Consider the following 26,157-nt stretch of genomic DNA (forward strand, 5'->3'; position numbering starts at 1 on the left):
GATCCATCCCGGGAGACCATCTCGAACAACGCTCTCCATTGAAGGTGATTTCGGTGCCTTCGTTTCGTTGAGCGATTTGCGTTGCAGCCAGTGTACTTGTTGCTAGGTTGCCCTCATATGCGTGTTGTTGAAGTAAGTGCAGCCGGAAGAGTGTGTAACTACAGGGAGACCAGCAGTTAATATTTCTTTTTAAAAATCCGCTGGTCGGATTAATATTAGGAAGCTGATTAGCTTGTAGGGGTGTGTGTGTTATATTTCGTTTTCTTTGGGACAGTATCCAGAAGTTTATATATTGTGTGTATGAGATTTTCATTGTATTTTGACTGCCATCAAATCGACGTCCCTTGTATATTGCTGTAAAATTTGGGCCACTCTTATTGAAAGCAACTACTCAGTTAATTAGTAAAGACTCGTATTGTGTGAGGCTAGTCATTTGTACGTAGTTCCTTTATATAAGTGCAATTATTTGAAAGCACTCACTAGTTATTAGCAAAGCCTCGTATTCTGTAAAAAGCAATCATTTGTATGTAGAATTTTATATGCGTGCACTTATTTGAATGCACTCAGTCAGTATTAGTACTGTTTATTAGTATTTATTTCTTGTTTATTGATCTCTTAACTTATATTAATTGATGTTTGCCGTGTCTTCTGCAATCTGTTTGTATTCCAGTTTTCTGCGAGATGGGTTGTGTGGGAGCGGCGCCACGTCCCGCTTCCGTGCACAGACGCTGTGACGTGACGTCTAATGGGAAGTGACTCCCGGTTGGTCCCCGGGGTTTAGATGTTGTTTTGGATGCCTGGTCTGCTGCTTCCGGCATTTTAAGTTAAGGCAGTTTTTGCCCAGGGCAGTCTGGCGTCACTGCCCGTTTGGTAAATATTTAACGTGTTTTGTGTATATTTTTTTAAAAAAAATATTGGCTTTTTATTTGCTTGGGAATAAATTGCATTAAATTGTAATTTCTTGTACTGCTTGTGTTATTTGGGTTCTTAACCAACTGGTGTGCGTTTCATAAATCACTTTCATACTGCCATTTATTGCTCCTTTAAATAAATTATCTGTGACACATTGCTTTAAAACGCTTTTGGATATTAATTTATTGTTCCTTTAAGTATTAAAATCCCTGTTGCTCATCTCTTTAAGTGAGAGTTCTTAATTGTAATTTGTTCCCTTGCTTTAGAAGCAGGCTATCTGTGATATTTTGGTATTGTCTTAAGATGGCTACGTGTTGATTGTCTCTTAGCTGTTTTATAAATATTGTCTTTGAATAAATTGTTAATTTATTGGTTTGCGAGTTGTAGCCGGCCGGTGTGGCCGAGAGGTTCTAGGCGCTTCAGTCTGGAACCGCGCGACCGCTACGGTCGCAGGTTCGAATCCTGCCTCGGGCTTGGACGTGAGTGATGTCCTTAGGTTAGTTAGGTTTAAGTAGTTCTAAGTTCTAGGGGACTGATGGCCTCAGATGTTAAGTCCCACAGTGCTCAGAGCCATTTGAACCATTTTTTTGATAGTTATGATTAAGGAGTGACATTATAGGCGCCTTGACCTTTCATGCTAAGTATACCCCCTCATTCTGACTTCCTCAGTCACAGTGTTTACGCTAGAAAAAGTAGGCAAGTAATTATTAGCGTCCCACATAGATAATGCATGGACAGCATTCAGCTCCAGTATGTAGGAGGATTATGGGCGAAGTTTAAACTGTTATTTAATCGCCCTCTGGAGAATAATTTGCCAAGTAAGTGTATTAAGAATTGAAACGATCATTTGTGGTTCAGTAATTAAATTCGAAAAATGATGGAGAAACATTGTTGGACTCTCATTTAAAAAAAGAAGCAAAAGTTAGTAGAAATTCGTGCGTTCGAAGAAGATCAATGCTTGAAGCGTACAACATCCACTGTCATACCTTAGCGAAAGATCGTGACGAGAACCCAACAAAATTCTGGTCACACGTGAAATAACTAAGTGGTTGGAGGGCTTCTATTCAGTCAATCGTCTACCGGTCTGGGCATGGCAGTAGTAGACAGAAAAACAAAAGCTGAAGTCTTAAATTTCACGTTTAAGAAATCATTCGCGCAGGAGAATCGTACAAACATGCCGTCGTCTGACTGTCGTACAGATTCCTGCATGGAGCACATAGAAATTGGCGTCCTTGGAGTAGAGAAGCAACTAAAAGAGTTGAAAACAAGTAAGTCGCCAGGTCCAGATGGAACCCTATTTCGGTTTTATGAAGAGTACTCTGCGCCATTGGCCCCTTATTTACTGCATTTATCACGAATCTTTCGCCCAGCAAAAAGTCCCAGGCGACTGGAGAAAAGCGCAGGTGGATCCTGTGTATAAGAAAGGTAACAGAACTGACCCGCATAATTAAAGACCAATATCCCTAACATCGGTCTGCTGCAGAATTCTGGGTTCAGATGCGAAAAATTTCCTTCTGTCCACAAATCAGCTCAGATTTACAAAGCAACTTTCGTACGAAATTCAGTTTCTGCTCTTCTCACATGATATCCTACGAACCATGGGTGAAAGGCAACAGGAAGATTCCATATTCCCAGATTTCCGGTAAGTCTCTGACACGATGCATCACTGCAGACTCCTGATGAAGGTCCGAGGGTACGAAATATGTTCCCAAATATGTGTGTGGCCCATCACATTTTAAATAATATATACCGGTACATTATACACGATGGCGACCGATTATCAGAGGCAAGGGTATCGTCAGGAGTGCCCCAGGGAAATGTGATATGACCCCGTTTATTCTCTGCACGAGGTGTGGCAATAAAGAAACCGGACTGGTCGTTGTGGGAATTTCCGGCTTCGTCGATCACAGGTAGAAGATTGGGGGAATAAACTTGGGGCTCTCCTTGACGCGAGTACAGAATTTTCTGCCGCTGTGGTTAGTCTGTCTGTGAGCCGTCTTAGGAACGGGTCGTGCGTCTGAGCTCCGTTGCAATTATTCTAAGCTATAAAGTGGAACAACGTGTTATCAAATTCCTCAAAAAACATGGAAAATCCACAACAGAACCTTACGATTTGGTGAAACAAGTTTATAGTGATCAGTGTCTATCTAGAACGCAAGATTTCGAGATGGTTAAGACGTCCAAGAACGGTAGGGAAGACGCTGAAGACGATCAGAAATCAGGCCGTCCTTTCACTCCAAAAACTGAAGAGAATGTGGAGAATGGCAGTAGAATCATTCGAGAAGACCGGCGCCCAAGCATTTGAGCAATTTCAGAACTTGTTCCACCAATAAGGAAACCGTTAGGCAGATTTTGCACGATGACCTTGGCATGAAAAAGATCTGTACTAAAGTACTGTCAAGAAACATCACAAACGAGCAAAAGCAACATCGGGTGGAATGCTGCGCTGATTCTTTTGAAAACATTGAAAATGACCCTGTTTACTTCAGCGAAGTAATAACGTGTGATGAAATACGAATATTCCAATACGGTCCAGAGACTAGCGGACAATCCATGCATTGGAAGAGCCCTCAACCCCCTAGGAAGGAGAAAGCGCGCTTGAGCAAATCAAAATTCGAAGCAATGATTGTTTTTTCGATAACCGAGGGGTTACCTACGTTGATTGGGTGCCTGAATTTAAGAATGGCAATAAAAAATACTGTTGTCGTTGTTGTGGTCTTCAGTCCAGAAACAAGTTTGATGCAGCTCTCCATGCCACTCTATCCTGTGCAAGCCTCTTCATCTCCCACCACCTACTCCAACCTGCATCCTTCTTAATCTGTTTAGTATATTCATCTCTTGGTCTCCCTCTACGATTTTCACCCTCCACGCTGCCCTCCAGTACTAAATTGGTGATCCTTTGATGCCTCAGAATATGTCATACCACGCGATCCCATCTTCTAGTCAAGTTGTGCCACAAATTTCTCTTCTCCCCAATTCTATTCAATACCTCCTCATTAGTTATGTGATCTACCCATCTAATCTTCAGCTTTCTTCTATAGCACCACATTTCGAAAGCTTCTATTCTCTTCTTGTCTAAACTGTTTATCGTCCACGTTACACTTCCACACATGGCTACACTCCATCCAAATACTTTTAGAAACGACTTCCTGACACTTAAATCTATACTCGATGTAAACAAATTTCTCTTCTTCAGAAACACTTTCCTTGACATTGCCAATCTACATTTTATATCCTCTCTACTTTGACCATCATGAGTCATTTTGCTCCCCAAATAGCAAACCCCGTTTACGACTTTAAGTGTCTCATTTCCTAATCTAATTCCCTCAGCATCACCCGATTTAATTCGATTACATTCCATTATCCTCATTTTGCTTTTGTTGATGTTCATCTTACATCCTTCTTTCAAGACACTGTCCATTCCATTCAACTGCTCTTCCAGGTCCTTTGCTGTCTCTGACAGAATTACAATGTCATCGGCGAACCTCAAAGTTTTTATTTCTTCTCCATGGATTTGAATTCCTACTCGGAATTTTTCTTTTGTTTCCTTTACTGCTTGCTCAATATACAGATTGAACAACATCGGGGAGAGGCTACAACCCTGTCTTACTTCCTTCCCAACCACTGCTTCCCTTTCATGTCCCTCAACTCTTGTAACTGCCATCTGGTTTCTGTAAAAATTGCAAATAGCCTTTCGCTCCCTGTATTTTACCCCTGCCACCTTCAGAAATTGATAGAGAGTATTCCAGTCAACATTGTCAAAAGCTTTCTCTAAGTCTACAAATGATAGAAAAGTAGGTTTGCCTTTCCTTAATCTATTTTCTAAGATGTAGGTTCAGTATTGCCTCACATGTTCCAGCATTTCTACGGAATCTTCCTCGAAGTCGGCTTCTACCAGTTTTTCCATTCGTCTGTAAAGAATTCGTGTTAGTATTTTGCAGCCATGGCTTACTAAACTGATAGTTCGGTAATTTTCACATCTGTCAACACCTGCTTTCTTTGGATTGCAATTATTATATTCTTCTTGAAGTCTGAGGGTATTTTGCCTGTCTCATACATCTTCCTCACCAGATGGTAGAGTTTTGTGAAGGCTGGCTCTCCCAAGGCTATCAGTAGTTCTAATGGAATGTTGTCTACTCCCGGGGCCTTGTTTCGACTTAGGTCTTCCAGAGCTCTGTCAAACTCTTCACGCAGTATCATATCTCCCATTACATCTTCTTCTACCTCCTCTTAGATTTCCATAATATTGTCCTCAAGAACATCTCCCCTGTATAGAACCTATTCATACTCCTTCCACTTGACTGCTTTCCCTTTTTTGCTTAGAATTGGGTTTCTGTCTGATCTCTTGATATTCATGCAAGTGGTTCTCTTTTCTCCAAAGGTCTGTTTAATTTTCCTGTAGGCAGTATATATCTTACCCCTAGTGGTTCAAATGGTTCTGAGCACTATGGCAGTTAACATGTATGGTCATCAGTCCCCTAGAACTTAGAACTACTTAAACCTATCTAACCTAAGGACATCACACAACACCCAGTCATCACCCCTAGTGATATACGCCTCTACATCCTTACATTTGACCTCTAGCCATCCCTGTTTAGCCATTTTGCACTTCCTGTCGATCTCATTTTTAAGACGTTTGTATTCCTTTTTGCCTGCTTCATTCATTGCATTTTTGTATTTTCTCCTTTCTTCAATTAAATTCAATATCTCTTCTGTTAACCAAGGATTTCTATTAGCCCTCGTCTTTTTACCTACTTGATCCTCTGTTGCCTTCACCATTTCATCTCTCAAAGATACCCATTCTTCTTCTAGTGTATTTCTTTCCCCCAGTCTTGTCAATCGTTCCCTAATGCTCTTCCTGAAACTCTCTACAACCCCTGGTTCTGTCAGTTTACCCAGGTCCCATCTCCTTAAATTCCCACCTTTTTGCAATTTCTTCAGTTTTAATCTACAGTTCATAACCAATAGATTGTGGTCAGAGTCCACATCTGCCCCTGGAAATGCCTTAAAATTTAAAACCTGGTTCCTAAATCTCTGTCTTATCATTATATAATCTATCTGAAACCTTCCAGTATCTCCAGGCTGCTTCCATGTATACAACGTTCTTTCATGATTCTTGAACCAAGTGTTAGCTGTGATTAAGATATTCTCTGTGCAAAATGCTACCAGGCTGCTTCCTCTTTCATTCCTTACCAGCATTCCATATTCAGCTACTACGTTTCCGTCTCTTCCTTTTCCTACTACCGAATTCCAGTCACCCATGACTGTTAAATTTTCGTCTCCCTTCACTGTTGAATAATTTCTTTTATCTCATCATACATTTCATCAATCTTTTCGTCATCTGCGGACTAGTTGGCATGTAAAGTTTACTGCTGTTGTAGGCGTGGGATTAGTATCTATCTTGGCCACAATAATGCGTTCACTATGCCGTTTGTAGTAGCTTACCCGCATTACTATTTTTTATTCATTATTAAACCTTCTCCTGCATTACCCCTATTTGATTTTGTATTTATAACCCTGTATTCACCTAACGAAAAGTCTTGTTCCTCCTGCCACCGAACTTCACTAATTCCTACTGTATCTAACTTTAACCTATCCACTTCTCTTTTTAAATTTTCTAACCCACCTGCCCGGTTAAGGGATCTGACATTCCACGCTCCGACCCGTAAAACGCCAGTTTTCTTTCTCCTGATAACAACTTCCTCCTGAGTAGTCCCCGCCCTGAGATCCGAATGGGGGACTATTTTACCTCCGGAATATTTTACCCAAGAGGACGCCATCATCATTTAACTATACAGTAAAGCTGCAAGCCCTCGGAAAAAATTACGGCTGTAGCTTCCCCTTGCTTTCAGCCGTTCGCGGTACTAGCACAGCAAGGCAGTTTTGGTTAGTGTCACAAGGCCAGATCAGTCAGTCATCCAGACTGTTCCCCTGCAACTACTGAAAAGGCTGCTGCCCCTCTTCAGCAACCACACGTTTTTCTGGCCTCTCAACAGATACCCTTCTGTTGTGATTGCACCTAGGTACGGTTATCTGTATTGCTGAGGCACGCAAGCCTCCCCACCAACGGCGAGGTCCATGGTTCAAGGGGGGGGGGGAGGGGGGATAAAACTTATTATGAAACCGTTATGAAGACCTCGTAAACATATGCGACGGAGACCAGAACTGTGGAAGAATCGCTCATTACGCGATGTCTGTGAAGAGATTTTGGCGCAAAACATTCCATTGATGGAACATCCACCGCATTCTCCTGACGTAGCACCATTCGACTTCTTTCTCTTCCCAAAACTGAAGTCTCGGCTCAAAGAAACCAGGTTCGTGAATGCAGTGAAGGAGAAAGCAACGAGCCTTCTCAACAGCATAACAGAAAAAGACTTACAGCACTGTATCCAACAGTGGAAAAGTAGCATGGAGCGGTGCATGGTTCGGGGAGGCATGGATCGGGGAGTGGACTACACCGAAGGGGACAACATTTCAATTGTGTAAGGTTTTTCAATTAAGAATTAGACCATGAGTCCTGTTTCTTTATTGCGGTAGCTCGTATACATAAATGACCCGACGGACAGGTGAGCAGCAGTTTATGGCTGTTTGCTGTTGACTCTGTGGTGTCGTCATTGAGTGACTGTAGGAGTATGCGAGATGAGTTAGACAAAATTTCAAGTTTGTTTGTTGCATGGAAGCTTGCTATAAATATGGAACATGTAAATGAAGGCGAATGAGTAGGAAAAACACCTTTGTGATGTTCGAATACAGCTTTGGTAGGGCGCAGCTTGACACTCACAGCGGTTAAATAACAAGGAGTAACCTTACAAAGTGACATGCAATGGAATGAGCACGTCAAGTTGGCAGGAGGGAAGGCGAACTCCCGAATTCCAGTACTATTCGAGTGTTTGTGATCCACACCAGGTCGGATTATTGGAAAACACCGAAGCAGTTTAGAGGCGTGCTGCTATATTTGTCACCGGTAGGTTCGATCGGCACGCAAGTGTTACGGAAGTGCTTCGTGACTCAAATGGGAATCCCTGGAGGGAAGACGACAACTTTTTCGTAACGCACTATTGCAGAAATTTAGAGAACCGGTCTTTCCAGAACGATTCCACTGCAACCAACGTACATTACGAATAAGAACCATGAAGATAATAAGCGAGAAATTAGTGATCACTAGGAGGCTTGTAGACAGTGGTTTTTACGAGTGCAAATGACTGTTACTGTTACAAGATACCCTCCTCCATACCTGTACAGTCGTTTGCGGAGTATGTATGCACTTTTAGATTAGTTATATCAACAACGTCAACAGAAACACTTACAGCAGAAGGAAAACACAGTTTGTATCTTTTGTGAAATGTAGAATAATGTAACCTACAGACAGGTACACTACTGGCCATTAAAATTGCTACACCAGGAAGATGACGTGCTACAGACGCGAAATTTAATCGACAGGAAGAAGATCCTGTGATACGCAAATGATTAGCTTTTCAGAGCATTCACACAAGGCTGGCGCCGGTGGCGACACCTGCAACGTGCTGACATGAGGAAAGTTTCCAACCGATTTCTCATACACAAACAGCAATTGACCGTCGTTGCCTGGTGAAATGTTGTTGTGATGCCTCGTGTAAGGAGGAGAAATGAGTACCATCACGTTTCCGACTTTGATAAAGCTCGGATTGTAGCCTATCGCGATTGCGGTTTATCGATTGCGACATTGCTGCTCGCGTCGGTTGAGATCCAATGACGTGAGCAGAATATGGAATCGGTGGGTTCAGGACGGTAATACGGAACGGCGTGCTGGATCCCAATGGCCTCGTATCACTAGCAGTCGAGATGACAGGCATCTTATCCGCATGGTTGTAACGGATCGTGCAGCCACGTCTCGATCCCTGAGTCAACAGATGGGGACGTTTGGAAGACAACAACCATCTGCACGAACAGTTCGACGACGTTTGCAGCAGCATGGGCTATCAGCTCGAATACCATGGCTGCGGTTACCCTTGACGCTGCATCACAGACAGGAGCGCCTGCGATGGTGTACTCAACGACGAACCTGGGTGCACGAATGGCAAAACGTCATTTTTTTTGGATGATTCCAGGTTCTGTTTATAGCATCATGATGGTCGCATCCGGCAACATCGCGGTGAACGCACATTGGAAGCGTGTATTCGTCATCGCCATACTGGCATATCACTCGGCATGATGGTATGGGGCGCCATTGGTTACACGTCTCGGTCACCTCGTGTTCGCATTGACGGCACTTTGAACAGTGGACGTTACATTTCAGATGTGTTACGACCCTTGGCTCTACCCTTCATTCGATCCGTGCGAAACCCTATATTTCAGCAGATAATGCACGACCGCATGTTGCAGGTCCTGTACGGGCCTTTCTGGATACGGAAAATGTTCGACTGCTGCCCTGGCCAGTACATTCTCCAGATCTCTCACCAATTGAATACGTCTGGTCAATGGTGGCCGAACAGCTGGCTCGTCACAATACGCCAGTCACTACTCTTGATGAACTGTGGTATCGTGTTGAAGGTGCATGGGCAGCTGTACCTGTACACGCCATCCACGCTCTGTTTGACTCAATACCCAGGCGTATCAAGGCCGTTATTACGGCCAGAGGTGGTTATTCTGGGTACTGATTTCTCAAGATCTATGCACGCAAATTGAGTGAAAATGTAATCACATGTCTGTTCTAGTAAAATAAATTTGTCCAATGAATACCAGTTTATCATCTGCATTTCTTCTTGGTGTAGCAATTTTAATGGCCAGTAGTGTAGATTGAGACTGAATGCCGTGGCAGCAATGGACGTGAGATAAGTAGTGGGTAACGGAGCAAAGAGTAGTGAGTGAGGTGGGAAACACGTTCTTAGGGAAAATATGTCCTGACTTGATCGAGGAACGAGATTGAAACAAGAGTAGCTGGAAGACATCAGTATCTGCGTCACTACCTGAAAGAAAGAAATAGCCATACATGGCAGTTTGCGAGGGAAAAGTTGTGAGGTGGACCAACTGGAGTGTTTCAGATTTTTCTTAACTGTAATAAGATATTAATTAGTGGTCTAGTTGCAAGGTAGCTTGATCCAGACGCGAACTGGAGCTCCAGAGAAGGAGCGTCCAGATGTTTTTTGTTTTATGGATGACCTCAGCTAGGTTATTAGATAAATGAGACTTTGTATTACGACTAAGAGAATATGACGCTCACATGTATTCCGCGGGCGTCAACTCACGTTATGACAGAACCTTCGGCGTCGCTGAAACTCGAGAGAGAGACGAAAACTTACGATTAGTATCCTTTAGGAGGACGTATTGAGCAGTGGATGTCTCCGTGATGAATTTTTTTCTTATTTGAGCCATCAGTCTTCTGACTGGTCTGATGCGGACCGTCACGAATTCCTCTCCTGTGCCAACCTCTTCATCTCAGAGTAACACTTGCAACCTACCTTTCAATTATTTGCTGGATGTATTCCAATCTCTGTCCCTCTCTACAGTTTTTGCCTTTTACAGCTCGCTCTAGTACCACAGATGTCATTCCCTCATGTCTTAACAGATGACCTATCATCCTGTCCCTTCTCCTTGACAGTGTTTTCCACATATTCCTTTGCACTCCAATTATGCGCAGAACCTCCTCATTCCTTACCTTATCAGTCCACCTAATTTTCAATTTCTGTAGCACCACATCTCAAATGCTTTCATTTTCCTCTGTTCCGGTTTCCCTACAGTCCACGTTCCAATACCATACAATGTGCTCCAAACGTACATTCTCAGAAATTTCTTCCTCAAATTAAGGCCTATTTTCGATACTAGTAGACTTCTTTTGACCAGGAATACCCATTTTACCAGTATTAGTCTGTTTCTGCTTCCGACGTGGGTTACTTTACTGCCTAGGTAGTAGAATTCCTTAACTTCCTCCACTTCGTGAACATCAACCCTGGCTAAAAATGGCTCTGAGCACTATGGGACTCAACTGCTGTGGTCATAAGTCCCCTAGAACTTAGAACTACTTAAACACAACTAACCTATGGACGTCACACACATCCATGCCCGAGGCAGGATTCGACCCTGCGACCGGAGCGGTCGTGCGGTTCCAGACTGAAGCGCCTTTAACCGCGCGGCCACTCCGGCCGGCTCATCAACCCTGATGTTAAGTTTCTCGCTGTTCTCATTTCAGCTTCTTCTCATTACTTTCGTCTTTCTTCGATTTACTCTCAGTCCGTTTTATGTACTCATTAGGCTTTTCATTCAATTCAGCAGATTAATTCTTCTTCACTTTCACTCAGGATAGCAATTTCATAAGCGAATCTTATCGTTGATATCCTTTCACATTGAATTTTAATTCCACTCCTGAACCTTTCTTTTATTTCCATTATTGCTTCTTCGATGTGCAGATTTAATGGTAGACGGGAAATACGACATCCCTGTCTTAAACCATTTTTGATCAAAATGGTTTAAATGGCTCTAAGCACTATGGGATTATCTGAGGTCATCAGTCCCCTAGAGTTAGAACTACTTAAACCTTACTAACCTAAGGACATCACACACATTCATGTCGGAGGCAGCATTGAAAACTACGACCGTAGCAGCAGCGCGGTTCCGGACTGAAGCACCTAGAACCGCTCGGTCACAGCAGCCGGCCATTATTGATCCGAGCACTTCTTTGTGGTCGTACTCTTGTTTTACTTCTTTGCTCTTGCACATATATTGCTTATTACCCGTCTATCTCTAACATCTCGCACCATTTTTCATTGACGAACGATTTTTGGAAGTCGACAAATCCTATGAACGTGTCTTGACTTTTCTTTAGCCTTGCATACATTATCAACCGCAACGTCAGAATTGCCTCTCTGGTGAATTGATCCTCACCCAATGCGTCCTCAATTTTCTTTCCCAGAGTATACCTGCAGAAATTCTTCATACCCCTTGGGATGTGACCCAAACAGATACAGACCTTGTAGTGGTTGCTGTGGGAGTACTTGATAATTCTTCTCATTCTTTAGTTCCGTTCCAGGTGAAATCTCCTGATGTTTGTTGTTAGTCAGGATTTTCTCACATATCACGAACACAAAACCAGAATAGTCTCTGCATGATCATACGACTTCCTGGCGCTCCAGTTACCAAGTTAGTAGGAGCTACGACGCAGTCTAATTGTATCTCAAGAACTGTCAACGTGGTTTAAACAATAAATCAGAGTGCAAGGTTCAATGGTTCCACTTACTTGCTACGGTGGTTTGTGGCTTTAGTTAATTTTTTCTTGTTCCCTCGCCTCAAATATTCTATTACTGCCCTATTCCGCTTCATTATATGGCCCACGAATTGTCTCTTACCCGTTCGTAAGCGAAAATAAAATAAAAGAATCGTTCTCTTCTTACAAGCTGATTTGCGTGATACATGAAACGGTCCTGTATTGTGTTACTTACATACACGAACACTTCAGGCATCGTAGTAATTATGAAATCATGCCAACAACATTTGCACGCATTCTCCCTTAACTATTTCACTTTATTAGACAATTTGGGACTACAAATGGCCACTACTCTGGCTGTTTCGAAGGGAGTAGCACTTATTAGATGGGTCGATTCTTCAGACAATTGTGAATTAAAACGACATGTGGTTATTTCTCATATTTTACGTAACAACCATATTATCTACATCTAAATCTACATTTATACTCAGCAAGCCACCCATCGGTGAGTGGCGGAGGGCACTTTACGTGCCACTGTCAGCTCCCTTTTCTGTTCCAGTCGCGTATGGTTCGCGGGAAGAACAACTGCCGGAAAGCCTCTGTGCGCGCTCGAATCTCTCTAATATTACATTTGTGATTTCCTCGGGAGGTATAAGTAGGGGGAAGCAATATATTCAGTACCTCATCCAGAAACGCACCCTCTCAAAACCTGGACAGCAAGCTACACCGCGATGCAGAGCGCCTCTCTAGTAGAGTCTGCCATTTGAGTTTGCTAAACATCTCCCTAACTCTACTATGCTTACCAAATAACCCTGTGACGAAACGCGCCGCATTTCTTTGGATCTTCTCTATCTCCTCCGTCAACCCGATCTGGTACGGATCCCACACTGATGAGCAATACTCAAGTATAGGTCGAACGAGTGTTTTATAAGCCACCTCCTTTGTTGATGGACTACATTTTCTAAGGACTCTCCCAATGAATCTCAACCTGGTACCCGCCTTACCAACAATTAATTTTATATGATCATTCCACTTCAATCGTTCCGTACGCATACTCCCAGATATTTTACTGAAGTAACTGCTACCAGTGTTTGTTCCGCTATCATATAATCATACAATAAAGGATCCTTCTTTCTATGTATTCGCAATACATTACATTTGTATATGTTAAGGGTCAGTTGCCACTCACTGCACCAAGTGCCTATCCGCTGCAGATCTTCCCGCATTTCGCTGCAATTTTCTAATGCTGCAACTTCTCTGTATACTACAGCATCATCCGCGAAAAGCCGCATGGAACTTCCGACACTATCTACTAGGTCATTTGTATATATTGTGAAAAGCAATAGTCCCATAACATTCCCCTGTGGCACGCCAGAGGTTACTTTAACGTCTGTAGACGTCTCTCCATTGAGAACAACCTGCTGCGTTCTGTTTGCTAAAAACTCTTCAATCGAGCCACACAGCTGGTCTGATATTCCGTAGGCTCTTACTTTATCAGGCGACAGTGCGGAACTGTATCGAACGCCTTCCGGAATTCAAGGAAAATAGCATCTACCTGGGAGCCTGTATCTAATATTTTCTGGGTCTCAAGAACAAATAAAGCGAGTTGCGCTCACATGATCGCTGTTTCCGGAATCCATGTTGATTCCTACAGAGTAGATTCTGGGTTTCCAGAAACGACATGATACGCGAGCAAAAAACATGTTCTAAAATTCTACAACAGATCGACGTCAGAGATATAGGTCTATAGTTTTGCGCATCTGCTAGACGACCCTTCTTGAAGACTGGGTCTACCTGTGCTCTTTTCCAGTCATTTGGAACCTTCCGTTCCTCTAGAGACTTGCGGTACACGGCTGTTAGAAGGGCGGCAAGTTCTTTCGCGTATGTCATGTAATACTTGAATAATCAATAAAAAAAACTATCTGCTGTGACCTTCCTTGTGCTCAGTGTGCCAGATAAGGATAAGCTTCCACAACACGCATGCCAAGATAGCATACTGACTATTTACATGCACAACGCACATGGTGTTCCTCTCTAATGTAAACTAACCTTTCTGGGCAACACACAAAACACACAACGTTTCGGAAGGAACTAAGCCTCAAAGGCACAGGCAGAAAAGTTCTTCGCACTACACAAGTCTCTCTTTTCCTTTCTTTTTTTTTTTTTTTAAAAAAAACCTTTAATAGTGTATGTAGTTAAGAATGTATGTTGATAAGAATAATAATGGTTCAATGGCCTGGTGCAAGTATTTCTATTGGACACCACTTCGGCGACTTGTGTGTTTGTAACCTCCACAGTAATCCAACCGTGGACGGGGAACTACAATTTAAAGTGGATTTCTCATGTCGTTGAGAGATGAAAGCTACGACAGGAGAAAAACATGGTCAGTTCGAAGTTCGATCCCGCGACCTCTTGGTTGTCAGGAACGCCATTTACAGATGGATCATCAGCCCCAAAACGTATATAAATAATTGAACTGTAGTTTCTGGTCAATGAGTTTGTGAGTATACAAAATATGTCACATACATGGCCGTATTATTTGACAGGATTGACGTAGAACCTTAAATTATTTACACCGCCAAGAGACTGCAGATCTTGGTATTTGGCATAATTTTCATCTTGATACGTCTACCCGCTCCTGAGAAGAGGGAGTATTTATAGTTGGACAGACAGGCAGACAGATACACAGACGGCCACAGAAAAGGTTTTACACCGAAGCGCCAAAGAAACTGGTATAAACATGCGTGTTCAAATACTATATGTAAACAGGCAGAATACGGCGCTGCGGTCGGCAACGCCTATATAAGACAACAAGCGTCTGGCGCAGTTGTTAGATCGGTTACTGCTGCTACAATGGCGGTTATCGAGATTTAAGTGAGTTTGAACGTGGTGTTACAGTCGGCGCAAGAGCGATAGGACGCAGCATCTCTGAGGTAGCGATGAAGTGGGGATACTCCCGTACGACCATTTTACGAGTGTACCGCGAATATCAGGAATCCGTTAAAACATCAAATCTCCCACATCGCTTTGGCCGGAAAAAGATCCTGCAAGAAGGGGACCAACGACTATCGAAGAGAATCGTTCAGTGTTGCAGAAGTGCAACCCTTCCGCAGATTGCTACTGTGGTGTCACCGCCAGACACCACACTTGCTAGGTGGTAGCCTTTAAATCGGCCGCGGTCCGGTAGTATACGTCGGACCCGCGTGTCGCCACTGTCAGTGATTGCAGACCGAGCGCCGCCACACAGCAGGTCTAGAGAGACTTCCTAGCACTCGCCCCAGTCGTACAGCCGACTTTGCTAGCGATGGTTCACTGACAAAATACGCTCTCATTTGCCGAGACGATAGTTAGCATAGCCTTCAGCTACGTCATTTGCTACGACCTTGCAAGGCGCCATTATCACTTGATATTTATCTTGTGATGCATGTACAGTCAGACCGATGTTCACCAATTATGGATTAAAGTTAAGTATTCCAGCAGCTACGTACTTTTCTTGATAGTATAATTACTTTACCTGTTCCATACGTCACGCCAGCCGGCGTGAGCTTAAACGCGTGCCTTTCGGCTTCCTCCAAACCCCGTGAAGTGGCTCCTGCCAATTCACAACAGCTACAGATTTGAATGCTGGACCATCAGAAAGTGCCAGCGTGCGAACCATTCAACGAACCATCATCGATATGGGCTTTCGGAGCCGAAAGCCCACTCGTGTAACCTTGTTGACAGAACGACACAAAGCTTTACGCCTCGCCTGGGCCCGTCAACAGCGACATTCGACTTGAGCCGTGGTAAAATTTGCTGTTCTGAACAGTGCACCGCAGCGCGTTGTGTGAAGCAGTCGCCCTTTGTTTCTGGCGGTGGCGCTGCTGTGGCAATCGCAACTTTGGTGTCTCCCTCTGGTGGAAAAGGGGAAAGGTTGCCTGTTCACGTGCATTTAAGGGGCGCCATGAGCTCGGCAGGGGTCCTTTGTTATGCCCATCCAGCCTGGATCTCCGCCCCCCCTACCTTTTATAAATCCCTCCAAATCCTTGAACGCCATGCTCTCCGTCTCGCCTATCACATCTGTCTCCCCTCCCCCACACGGATCCTGTACGCTCTCATCCCCTTCCCCCACCTCCTCCTTTTCCTTGAAAGGATACAGATCCTGTACACCTCCCGTAAACTCGATCCTCCTCACCTACTCGTCTCCCCAATCCTCTCCCACCCCCACCCGCTGCCGCGCCTGTATTCTCACGTCCCACCCGGTCTCCATCTCTCAACCCTCCTTACCCTCTCCCAAGGTGGCTTCCACCAGCTCCCCCTGCCTGATGATGTCCTCCTCCCCTCCATCTACCCCTCCTATCAACTTTGACCCTGACCCCCCACTTCCGGTGTCCTTTCCTTTAGGCACCCTCCCTCCCTTCTCTTCCCTTCCCTTCTCTTTCCTTTTCCCCCGTCCCGTCCCTCCACCCCTCTTCCCCCGGGCTTCCCCCCCTTCCTCCCTCCCCCTATCTCCCCTGCCCGTGGCATCTCTGCTCCCCCCTCTCGCTCTCCCACTCCCCTTCCTCCTCCTCCTCTCTTGGCAGGTCCCTGGACTCGCACACGCCCAGTGAACATTCGCGCGCCGGAGGTCATCGCCATTAGTGTCTCGTGTGTGTGCCTTCGTTTGTGTTTAGTGTTTGTTCGCCGGAACGCCGCCACTGTTCACGTGTACCATGGCCATCATCCCTGTTTTGTGCGCCGTGTCAACTAGTGTCAGTGATGTTTTCTCGTCAGGCGTGAACGGCTCCATGTTTTTTTTTTTTGGTGTCTACATTGTTTTGCCCGCCATTTTTTGATTGTATTCTCTGTGTCCCCTCTATTTATTCCTTATTGTAAATCTCAAGACTGAAGAGCGGCGTACTCAGCTGCTGTCAGCCCGCCTTGTGTAAGGTGATAAAAATTACAATAAAGAAAAAAAAAAAAAACTCGGCAGGGGGGCAGTCTGTCAGTCTCGGCGAGGCTGGTCAGTTGGTCAGCCGCGTCAGTGTGGGGCAGTCAGTGTCTGTCTGTCGTCCGGAGTGCTAGTACGCGTTAGGCTGCCAGTCTGCTCGAGTTTGCTCAGGCTATGGGCATTGGCGGTTGGATTGATCAGTTGGTCGGTCGCGCACTGGGACACAAGATGACTTGTCCGTCTTGAGCGTTGGTGCACGTGAAGTCGCCACGTCAGTCCAGTGGCCCGCGCCGTATAGCGAGGGGTAGTGGCTTCGTGGCCGACACGAGAGCAACGGGAGTCAACCCACGACATCGGTCTGGCCGGCGCGAGCTGCGACGCCGTGAGACGGGAGTTTGGCTACGCCAGGTCGCCAGACACCGCAGTTTATGAAAAGTTGAGTGATTCGTGATATGTGTTTCATTTACTTGTTAAATTCTATTTGTGTTCTTGGTCAGTCTCTCGTCCCCAATTTACTCGTCTGTCTCTCGTCCGCATTTGTTGGGCAGTTAGTGTCTGTCTGTCGGTCTGCCCTACGTTAATAGCTGCCTCTGTCATGTTTGTCGGATTAGGTGTTAACGAATTTATTGCTTAAGGTGTAAAGGCCGAATTCCTTAAATATGCCGGCCGGAGTGGCCGAGCGGTTCTAGGCACTACAGTCTGGAACGGCGCGACCGCTACGGTCGCAGGTTCGAACCCTGCCTCGGGCATGAATGTGTGTGTTGTCCTTAGGTTAGTTAGGTTTAAGTAGTTCTAAGTTCTAGGGGACTGCTGACCTCAGAAGTTAGGTCCCGTAGTGCTCAGAGCCATTTTTTTTATCTTGCCTATCATCTTGCGAGGTGGTATATGTGTAATGTAGAGCATGTTGGTACATTTTACGTAAAACTGCATTTCACGGATTTTATTTAAATGGTATTTTCGGTATATAAAATTGCCTCCCTTCCACCGTAAGAGTCTTTTAAAAACAAGTTCCACTTTCGGTGGCAAATAATTTTTAATGTGAGTGTTTGGTACCATTTACATCTCGCTTACGGGTTGCATAGTTATGTGTTTGTGTGAATTGTTAAAATTTTTAGTTTAAAGTAATCTTGTGTGTTGCAGATTTGCACCAGTGTAGTCTTCCAGAGGTTGTTGTTAGCGGTCGTGACTACGGCCGTGTTAAAAATTTATTGAAAATTTTTTTTTAAAAATTTGTTTCATCAGTTACCAATTGGCAACTACTTCCACGCTCACATAATGTGATTAAATGTGTTAATGTTATTGACGAATCGCTAGTAAATAAAGTAAATTCTTAAGAAAAGGTTTTGAAAGTAAATTCACGGTTCAGGACTGCTGATGACTGGAAACATGCTGCCTGGTCGAACGAGTCACGTTTCAAATTGTACCGAGTGGATGGACGTACACGGGTATGCAGACAACCTTATGAATCCATGGCGTCTGCATATTTGCAGGGGACTGTTCAAGCTGGTGGAGGCTCTGTAATGATGTGGGGCGTGTGCAGTTACAGTGATATGGGAGCCCTCATACGTCTAGATACGACTCTGACAGGTGACACACACGTTAGCATCCTGTCTGATCACCTGCATTAATTCATGTCCGTTGTGCATTGAGACTGACTTGGGAAATTCCAGCAGGACAATAAGACACTCTACACGCCCAGAATTGCTACAGAGTGCCTCCAGGAACACTCTTCTGAGTTTAAACATTTCCGATGGCAACCAGACTCCCAGACATGAACATTATTGACCATATCTGGGCTGCCTTGCAACGTGCTGTTCAGAAGAGATCTCCACCCCTTCGTACTCTTACAGATTTATGGACAGCCCTGAAGCATTCAGTGTCAGTTCCTTCAATCACTACTTCAGACATTAGTCGAGTCCATGCTACGCCGTGTTGCGGCACTTCTGCGTGCTCGCGGAGGCCCTACACGATAATAAGCAGGTGTACCAGTTTCTCTGGCTCTTCAGTGCATAAAGTGCCATTGTTACCGACTAAGGTACAGAACCCTAAAAATTATTGTAAAAGGAGCAGTTAGCTACCCGATGATGGTATCATGTAGTCAAAGCGCGCCGGATCAACAGATATTGGAAAATAAACATGACCGAAACTGAGAAAGTCTTATATTTATAACTGTAGGTACTATTCAAGTATTTCATTTTCTTATTGCAGGTGAAGGAGAACAGAAATGGTGAGATCAGCCCTAAATGCATTCTCTATTGTCTTTAGCTACAAACAATTTTTTTCGCAAACGGTTTTAATATTTTGAACATTGGAAAGCATTTTAGACGAATCACTAATGTAAAATGTAAAGTTATTGATAACAACGACATAGGAGAAATACAAAGTAACACCACGCTTTACGATCCTCAGAGCTCACCAGAGCAGACTCACCGTCTTCATCTGTCATGGCGGTAACTTCTGGGCTCTTGGGACCTGCTCCAGCCTTATTGTACGCCTGTATCAGAACCGTGTACTCTGTGAACTTCTGCAGGTTGGTGAGCAGGCCTTGCAGCGGCATTCCGGGAATTACTTCGAACGTCTTGTAATGGAATGCATCAGAAGAGTTTGTTTTTCTGTAGCCAATGTAGTATCCCAGAATTTCTCCATTTTGAAATTTCTCTTCTGGTGGCTGTAAAGTTGGAAAAAAAGCTTAGTTATATCATTGATGAGTAAGTTTGCGTAATCAGTGTATGCCACATTCGAAAACTCACTATTTATACAGTTGTTAAGGGCACTTATGCGAAAAGTGAATGCAGGTGTGCTAGAGGAATCGCAATGCAAACAGGTTATTGCACTAAGTCTAACGCTAGTGTATTTTTATAAAAGTAGGTACAAATAGTTACCTAAGAAATGCAAAATTAACATTAATCAATGTGGCAGGCAAACTCCGCTTAGGGCTGAAAAGTAACGGTGGGACCGTGGAAACGCTAAGAAATGGTTTGCCGCCATTTTCTCTCTTTCTTGAGAGGGTACCTGTCACCGTACATACCACGCTATCACCCTAGTTCACACGGTGAACAAAGAAAGTTGTTTTACCACTCTGGTAGGAATAAAACAACATTTTAAATTATATTGTACATATTGTATAAGGAACATCGGATTTGTTGGAAATTAAAATTCCACTCGACAGCAGTAGTGCCAGAAATATTTTTCACCCAGTATTTCTATGAATTCGAAGACTTTTCGCGAAATCGGATACGTTTTAATTGATTCCTGGTGAAACACTGTGTATCATATTAATTAAACGAAAACCGTTTTTGCCTTGTTTCACGAACTTTATTATTATTGTATGACCTAGGTTTCGGATTATAAGACCATTGTCTAGTACACAACTGACCCAAAAAATGGAAAACAAGCAAAAATAAACACGCCTAATTCTTAAAGTATCGATTCATGATAAACCACAAAAAGTTGTCTCTGTTGCCAAATTTAACACAGATACATTTACAGTCTACAGGTTTCATTGCGATATTATTTACAGTAACTATGAACAAATATATACTGCCTTGGTGCTCCGTGCACAGGAATGAGAATTTGTGTTATAATCTAATTATGGATGAAAGCACCAAGGTTGTTCTCCTATACAGAAGTCGTAAGGTGTCTAAAAGGGGTGAATAACTGAACTGAGTTTCCTCATTCAATAGTGAAGATGGGGATACACATCTGTTTTTTTCCTAGTATCCTAATTGACTGAGCTTTGTACCGTTTCCCTCCGTATGTAAAACTTTTGCATCTCTTATTTATTTATGGTTTTGGTTTAAGCAATGTTCGGCGAAGGAAGAATCAGTCTTCTATAATTTGCAGCTTTACCGTACAATTAATTCACCATAGAAGTTGAAAACATTTCCATCTGGAAACAGACTGACAGCGGCTATTTTATTTATCTTTGGAATTCGTACGATCGCCTGCCACTCAGACGAAGTGATACATCCTGATTAATGTCATAGTTTTTCATACTGTACAGATGCCAATTTTCTGAGAATTTAGCTCGAACTAGGCAAACTATAAGCCACCGTAGAATAATGGTTACTTTGACTAACTTGGGTGCGTTTAACAAGGGGACCACCCACCTCGTCATCACTGATGTTGTCCAAATGTATGGTAATATGCATGGCTTGATCAGAAATGAAGACGACAGAAGTGGAAGCTCTAGATGACAAAGAATTAAGAAAGAAATAGCATTTCTGGCGCGGGTCGGGTGATGTATGAGCCATTTGTGTTTTCGTAGCTTCCAGCTAGCGGGTGAAGCAGCGGAAATAGTGCAGAACAATAATCTGAGGGTCGTAGTTGAAGCTCCTTGCTGAAATTTACTTTTATCTTAATTTTTTACGTTACTTACACTGCAAATAAATCTAAATAATGCTCAATATATCGTAGCTATTAAAATTTTCATAAAAGACATAAAAAACACAAGGAAAATTTGGGATCGCAAATAAATTTACAGTATGTGATTATATGGCGTATACAAGAACTTCGTATGTAAAATTACATAATTTTATTACTTTACAGCTGATGATATTCGAGTGCTGAGGTAATATTCATCGGAAAAGCAAGGGAAGCAATAGTTTTTTCGGCGTCTTGCACCTGTTTCAAACTCTGCAGTTTTGCAGCTACGTGGTCGTTTTAAAATTAATACAGATAAATAAACTTGGTTTTACATTCATAAAAGATTCTCACTCAGCGCATAGTTTAGCAACAAATCACTCGTAATGCATTATTTCGCTAAATACTGGCGATGATAGCTACTGTTCTACAATGAAATATGTTTTAAGTCTTCTCGGTATGTGCTTCTGTTTATTTCTCGATGAAGTAAGAGCAGCTTTTTTCACAAATTCTTTACCTGACGAAAGAAATACGCACCGCAGAGATGCATTAGATGCCGAGGGCTGCTCGAAGACGAAAGTAAACTAACGGAATACCTTACGCTGTACGCTTTTATTACCATTCCTTCTTGGAATGTTACTTGCAGAGTCCACGAGTCCAGATTCCTCGTGGACGCTGTAAGTACAATCCTCTCTTGGAAATTCATTTACAATCTCAACTCTCCTCTGCCTTTCCTTTTCTTGCCTTTTATGAAAATATTAAATGCAATATATTGAACATTATTTCCGACTATTGGTAGTGTAATTATCGTAAAAATTGAAAATAAAAGAAAGTTTGAGCATAGGGGCTTGAAGACACGACCCTCAGATTGCCGCAGCGCCGATCGGTGCCTGAATCCTATGTTAACATAAATGGCTCGTGGCTCCCCCGACCAGCGCCAAAACGACTATTCTTTATTCTAAACCCTTGGCCATCAGGGTCTCCCACTTCCACCACTTTCATTTCTGGCCGAGTTCTGCATATACCATAAATTTTGAGGAAATCGGTGATGACGAGTAGACGCGGTCCCTTGTAAGTGTTTCTGTGTGCAAGAATGTAAATACGAAATTACTTTAATCATTAAGCTAATTCCATCATTCCTGCAGTTTTGGTACACAAAACTATCCATTCCTTTAAGAAGAGATTCATTCATTCTCTTGTATCCATGAATACATAATGTTAATATTTGGGCACCATAAGATTTTTACTTTGTAGCGTCATAAATTCTCTCTGAACAAAACATACAAAAAAACATAGCCAACTATAATATTAAGTTATATGTCTTGTAAACAACAGCATAAATTTTATCAATTTAACTTACGAAAGTTCTTTAATAATGCCATTTAAACAGAACTTGGACTTATTTTCACGTTACTTTGACAGTCTGACACTTTTAAGAAATAATTATTTAGACACATTGTTGTGAAAAATATATGTTTCAATATGTTGTAGGTTATCCATTCTTTTGCATCATTTCTTTAAAACGCTGCGGTGTACTGCTAATGATGTTTTTTAAATAGTCAGTACACAGACCGTGCCACTCTTCTTTTAATCGACGTTTCACAGTTTCTTTGGAAGGTAATGGTGTGTTTTAATACGTCCTCCCCCCACATTCTTAATACGTTGAGGTCAGATGATTGAGGTGGTGGTTGTGAGACTTTCGGGAAATTGTACAACAAATATCTCTGCACAATTCGAGCCTTAGGTTTCTGGTCATTTTCCTAGTAAAATTTGAACATATTTGATATTCCCATTTTTTTCAGCATATTTGCGTAAAATGTAGTTTAATGTGTTCAGATATATTTTTCCGTAACATTGACGATGAACACTAATTCACCTGGTCCAAATGTAGATATATTGCCCCAGAGAAGAACAGTGCCACCTCCACGCTTTACGGTCGAGTTAACAATTGTGACTTTAAATACTTCATTCTCCTTCCGGCGCCACCACCCTTCGTCCATCTGACGCAAAAATCGTCGGTGAAAATGACATTTCTCCACCATGTTTCTTCCTTCGTAATAAGCTCTTTAGCGACGTCCCATCTCTTCCTTCGATTTTGTTGATTCACGTACGGATCTTCCTAGCCACTCTTCCATTGCAGCGACTCCCCTCAATGCTCTGCGAATCGTCTGAGGATGTACAATGCCTTCTTTCCAGTCTCGTTTAGAATCTCACTTGCTAATTTGGGCGCACTGAGTGCACTTTTCTTCTTTATTTTTCGCATTACGAGGGTTGCACAGAAAGTAATGCACCGCATTTTTTTCTTCAACAATTTTTTATTGCCCATGAGAATTACACACACGAAAGAACGGTGTTTTATCTACATATCTTATGTTTCCACGTAATCTCTATCCCGTTCTATGGCCTTCCTCTAGCGCGAAACAAAGGCGTGTATGCCCTGTCGGTACCAATCGTTGTCCGAGTGGCGTAATTGCATCTACACTTCCTTTTCTGATTGACAGATGCAGCGCCAACGGCCGAGTCGTAATGCGTGTGTCCTGGCGAATGACAACATCAGCTCAGTGCAACATGTCAGGTGTGACAGCCTGGATGGTAGCTGTTGATATACTTTTCGGGATGTGAGGTCGTGGTCCAAGAACTTTTCTGCTCCTTACGTTTCGTCCAGGCTGCGCTGGACTTCCTCAGAGTCGGCAAGACTCAGCGGAGCAGCGCCTCTGAGGAAGTCCAGCGCAGCCTGGACGAAACGTAAGGAGCAGAAAAGTTCTTGGACCACGACCTCACATCCCGAAAAGTATATCAACAGCTATGTCATCCGGTCGTGAAAGCCTTCATTCTACAGCCTGCAAATCGTGCAGCTCCGACGAACAGCCTTTGAGATGACCTCATCCTCCGTGCCTAGGGACTAACTGTACTTCTGTCGACAGTAAATGCTCAACAGACTTTGCACTAGCGTTTGTGAATATTCCCCGCAGTTTCTTTCTCTGCGGAGAGAAATTCAATGACACTGCAGCTACGCTATCTTTCAGAAGTGACGGAAACTAGGCGTGCTCACTTAGGAGACTTCAACTAATACATACGTAGCGTTTCGATGCGTAGCATTGTTTTCGGTTGAGAAAAAAATGCGGTGCATTACTTTCTGGTCAACCCTCGTAGATTCCTCTTGTCACGAGCATCCAACTTAGTTGGTTGGTCCTTATGATGTTTAGAATCTATACGGTCCTCGTTTATGAACCTTATGATGATAGCTGGCACAGTACTGCTGCTCTTGTTGAGCATGGCAGAAGTTTGTCTATATGATTTCCCTTTGGCCTTACGAAAAATTACTAGTTCTCGTACATCAAAAGTGGTATTAGTTTTGCGTGACAATGTACCGTCTGGAAAGTCGAACGCGCTGTAGGTGAATACTGCGATCTAAGTCAGAGTATGTAACTTGGCGTGAACGATCAAACCAGGTGCTACATTGCCGGCTGTCCGAATATTATAGTAACTTGAAAATACGCTCATGCTCATAAATGAAGGGTAATGCAGAACGTGGTGCCACACAACGTGGCATTACACAAAACTGGCGCTAATAACGTAGGCACATAGGGAACATACACGACACAGATCTGTAAGTCCACGGTATTGGTGATAAGCTGAGAAAACCGTCCTGAAACACACGTGCTACAAAACGCCACTGTTTCCTGCCCATGTACCCCGACATCAATATGGGATATGTTCATGCGCATGTACACAGACCGCACAACGTGTTGGCATACTCTGGATCAGGTGGTCGAGCAGCTGCTGGGGTATAGCCTCCCATTCTTGAACCAGTGCCTGTCGGAGCTCCTGAAGTGTCCTAGGGGTTTGAAGACGTGCAGCGATACGTCGACCGAGAGCATCCCAGACGTGCTCGATGGGGTTTAGGTCTGGAGAACAGGCAGGCCACTCCATTCACCTGATATCTTCTGTTTCAAGGTACTCCTCCACGATGGCAGCTCGGTGGGGCCGAGCGTTATCATCCAGCAGGAGGAAGGTGGGGCGCACTGCACCTCTGAAAAGGCGGATATACTGGTGCAAAATGACATCCCGGTACACCTGACCTCTTCGTCCCTCTCTAAAGACATCCAGGGGTGTACGTGCACCAATCATAATCCCACCCCACACCATCGAACCATGACCTCCATACAGGTCCCTTTCAAGGACATTATGGGGTTGGTATCTGGTTCCTGGTTCACGGCAGATGAAAACACGGTGAGAATCACTGTTCAGACTATACCTGGATTCGTCCGTGAACATAAACTGAGACCACTGTTCCAATGACCATGTACTGTGTTCTTGACACCAGGCTTTACGGGCTCTCCTGTGACCAGGGGTCAGTGGAATACACCTTGCAGGTCTGTGGGCGAATAAACCACGTCTGTTCAGTCGTCTGTATTCTGTGTGTCTGGAGAAAACTGTCCCAGTGGCTGCGGTAAGGTCCCGGGCACTGATGGTGAGATATGTCTTCTTGCGTTGTTGTACACTGTGGGCGTCCTGTACTGTAGTGCCTGGACACGTTTCATGTCTGCTGGAATCGTTGCTACAATCTTGAGATTACACTTTGTGGCACACGGAGGACCCGTGCTACGGCCTGCTGTGTTTGACCAGCCTCCAGTCGTCCTAGTATTCTAGCCCCCATAACGTCATCAATATGTGTTCTTTGAGCCATTTTCAATACACAATCACCATTAGCACGTTGCAAAACGTCTGCAAACTTACTCGATGCACCATACTCTCACATGGAGCAACACACCTCTGCGTATGTGAACTGCTGCCA

At 43.6% G+C, this 26,157-nt stretch overlaps 1 protein-coding gene across 1 annotated transcript in view; it reads right to left on the bottom strand.

Annotated features, from left to right (window-relative positions):
* Window positions 1-26,157, bottom strand: part of LOC124594621 (Down syndrome cell adhesion molecule homolog) — a 184,111-nt gene that overhangs the window by 156,488 nt on the left and 1,466 nt on the right. Inside the window, exon 3 of the mRNA XM_047132993.1 lies at window positions 19,428-19,665. Coding sequence (XP_046988949.1) covers window positions 19,428-19,665 — 238 coding nt within the window. The remainder of the gene's footprint in view (window positions 1-19,427; window positions 19,666-26,157) is intronic.

Source organism: Schistocerca americana, chromosome 2, assembly GCF_021461395.2.
Source record: "Schistocerca americana isolate TAMUIC-IGC-003095 chromosome 2, iqSchAmer2.1, whole genome shotgun sequence".
Lineage (NCBI taxonomy): Eukaryota > Metazoa > Arthropoda > Insecta > Orthoptera > Acrididae > Schistocerca > Schistocerca americana.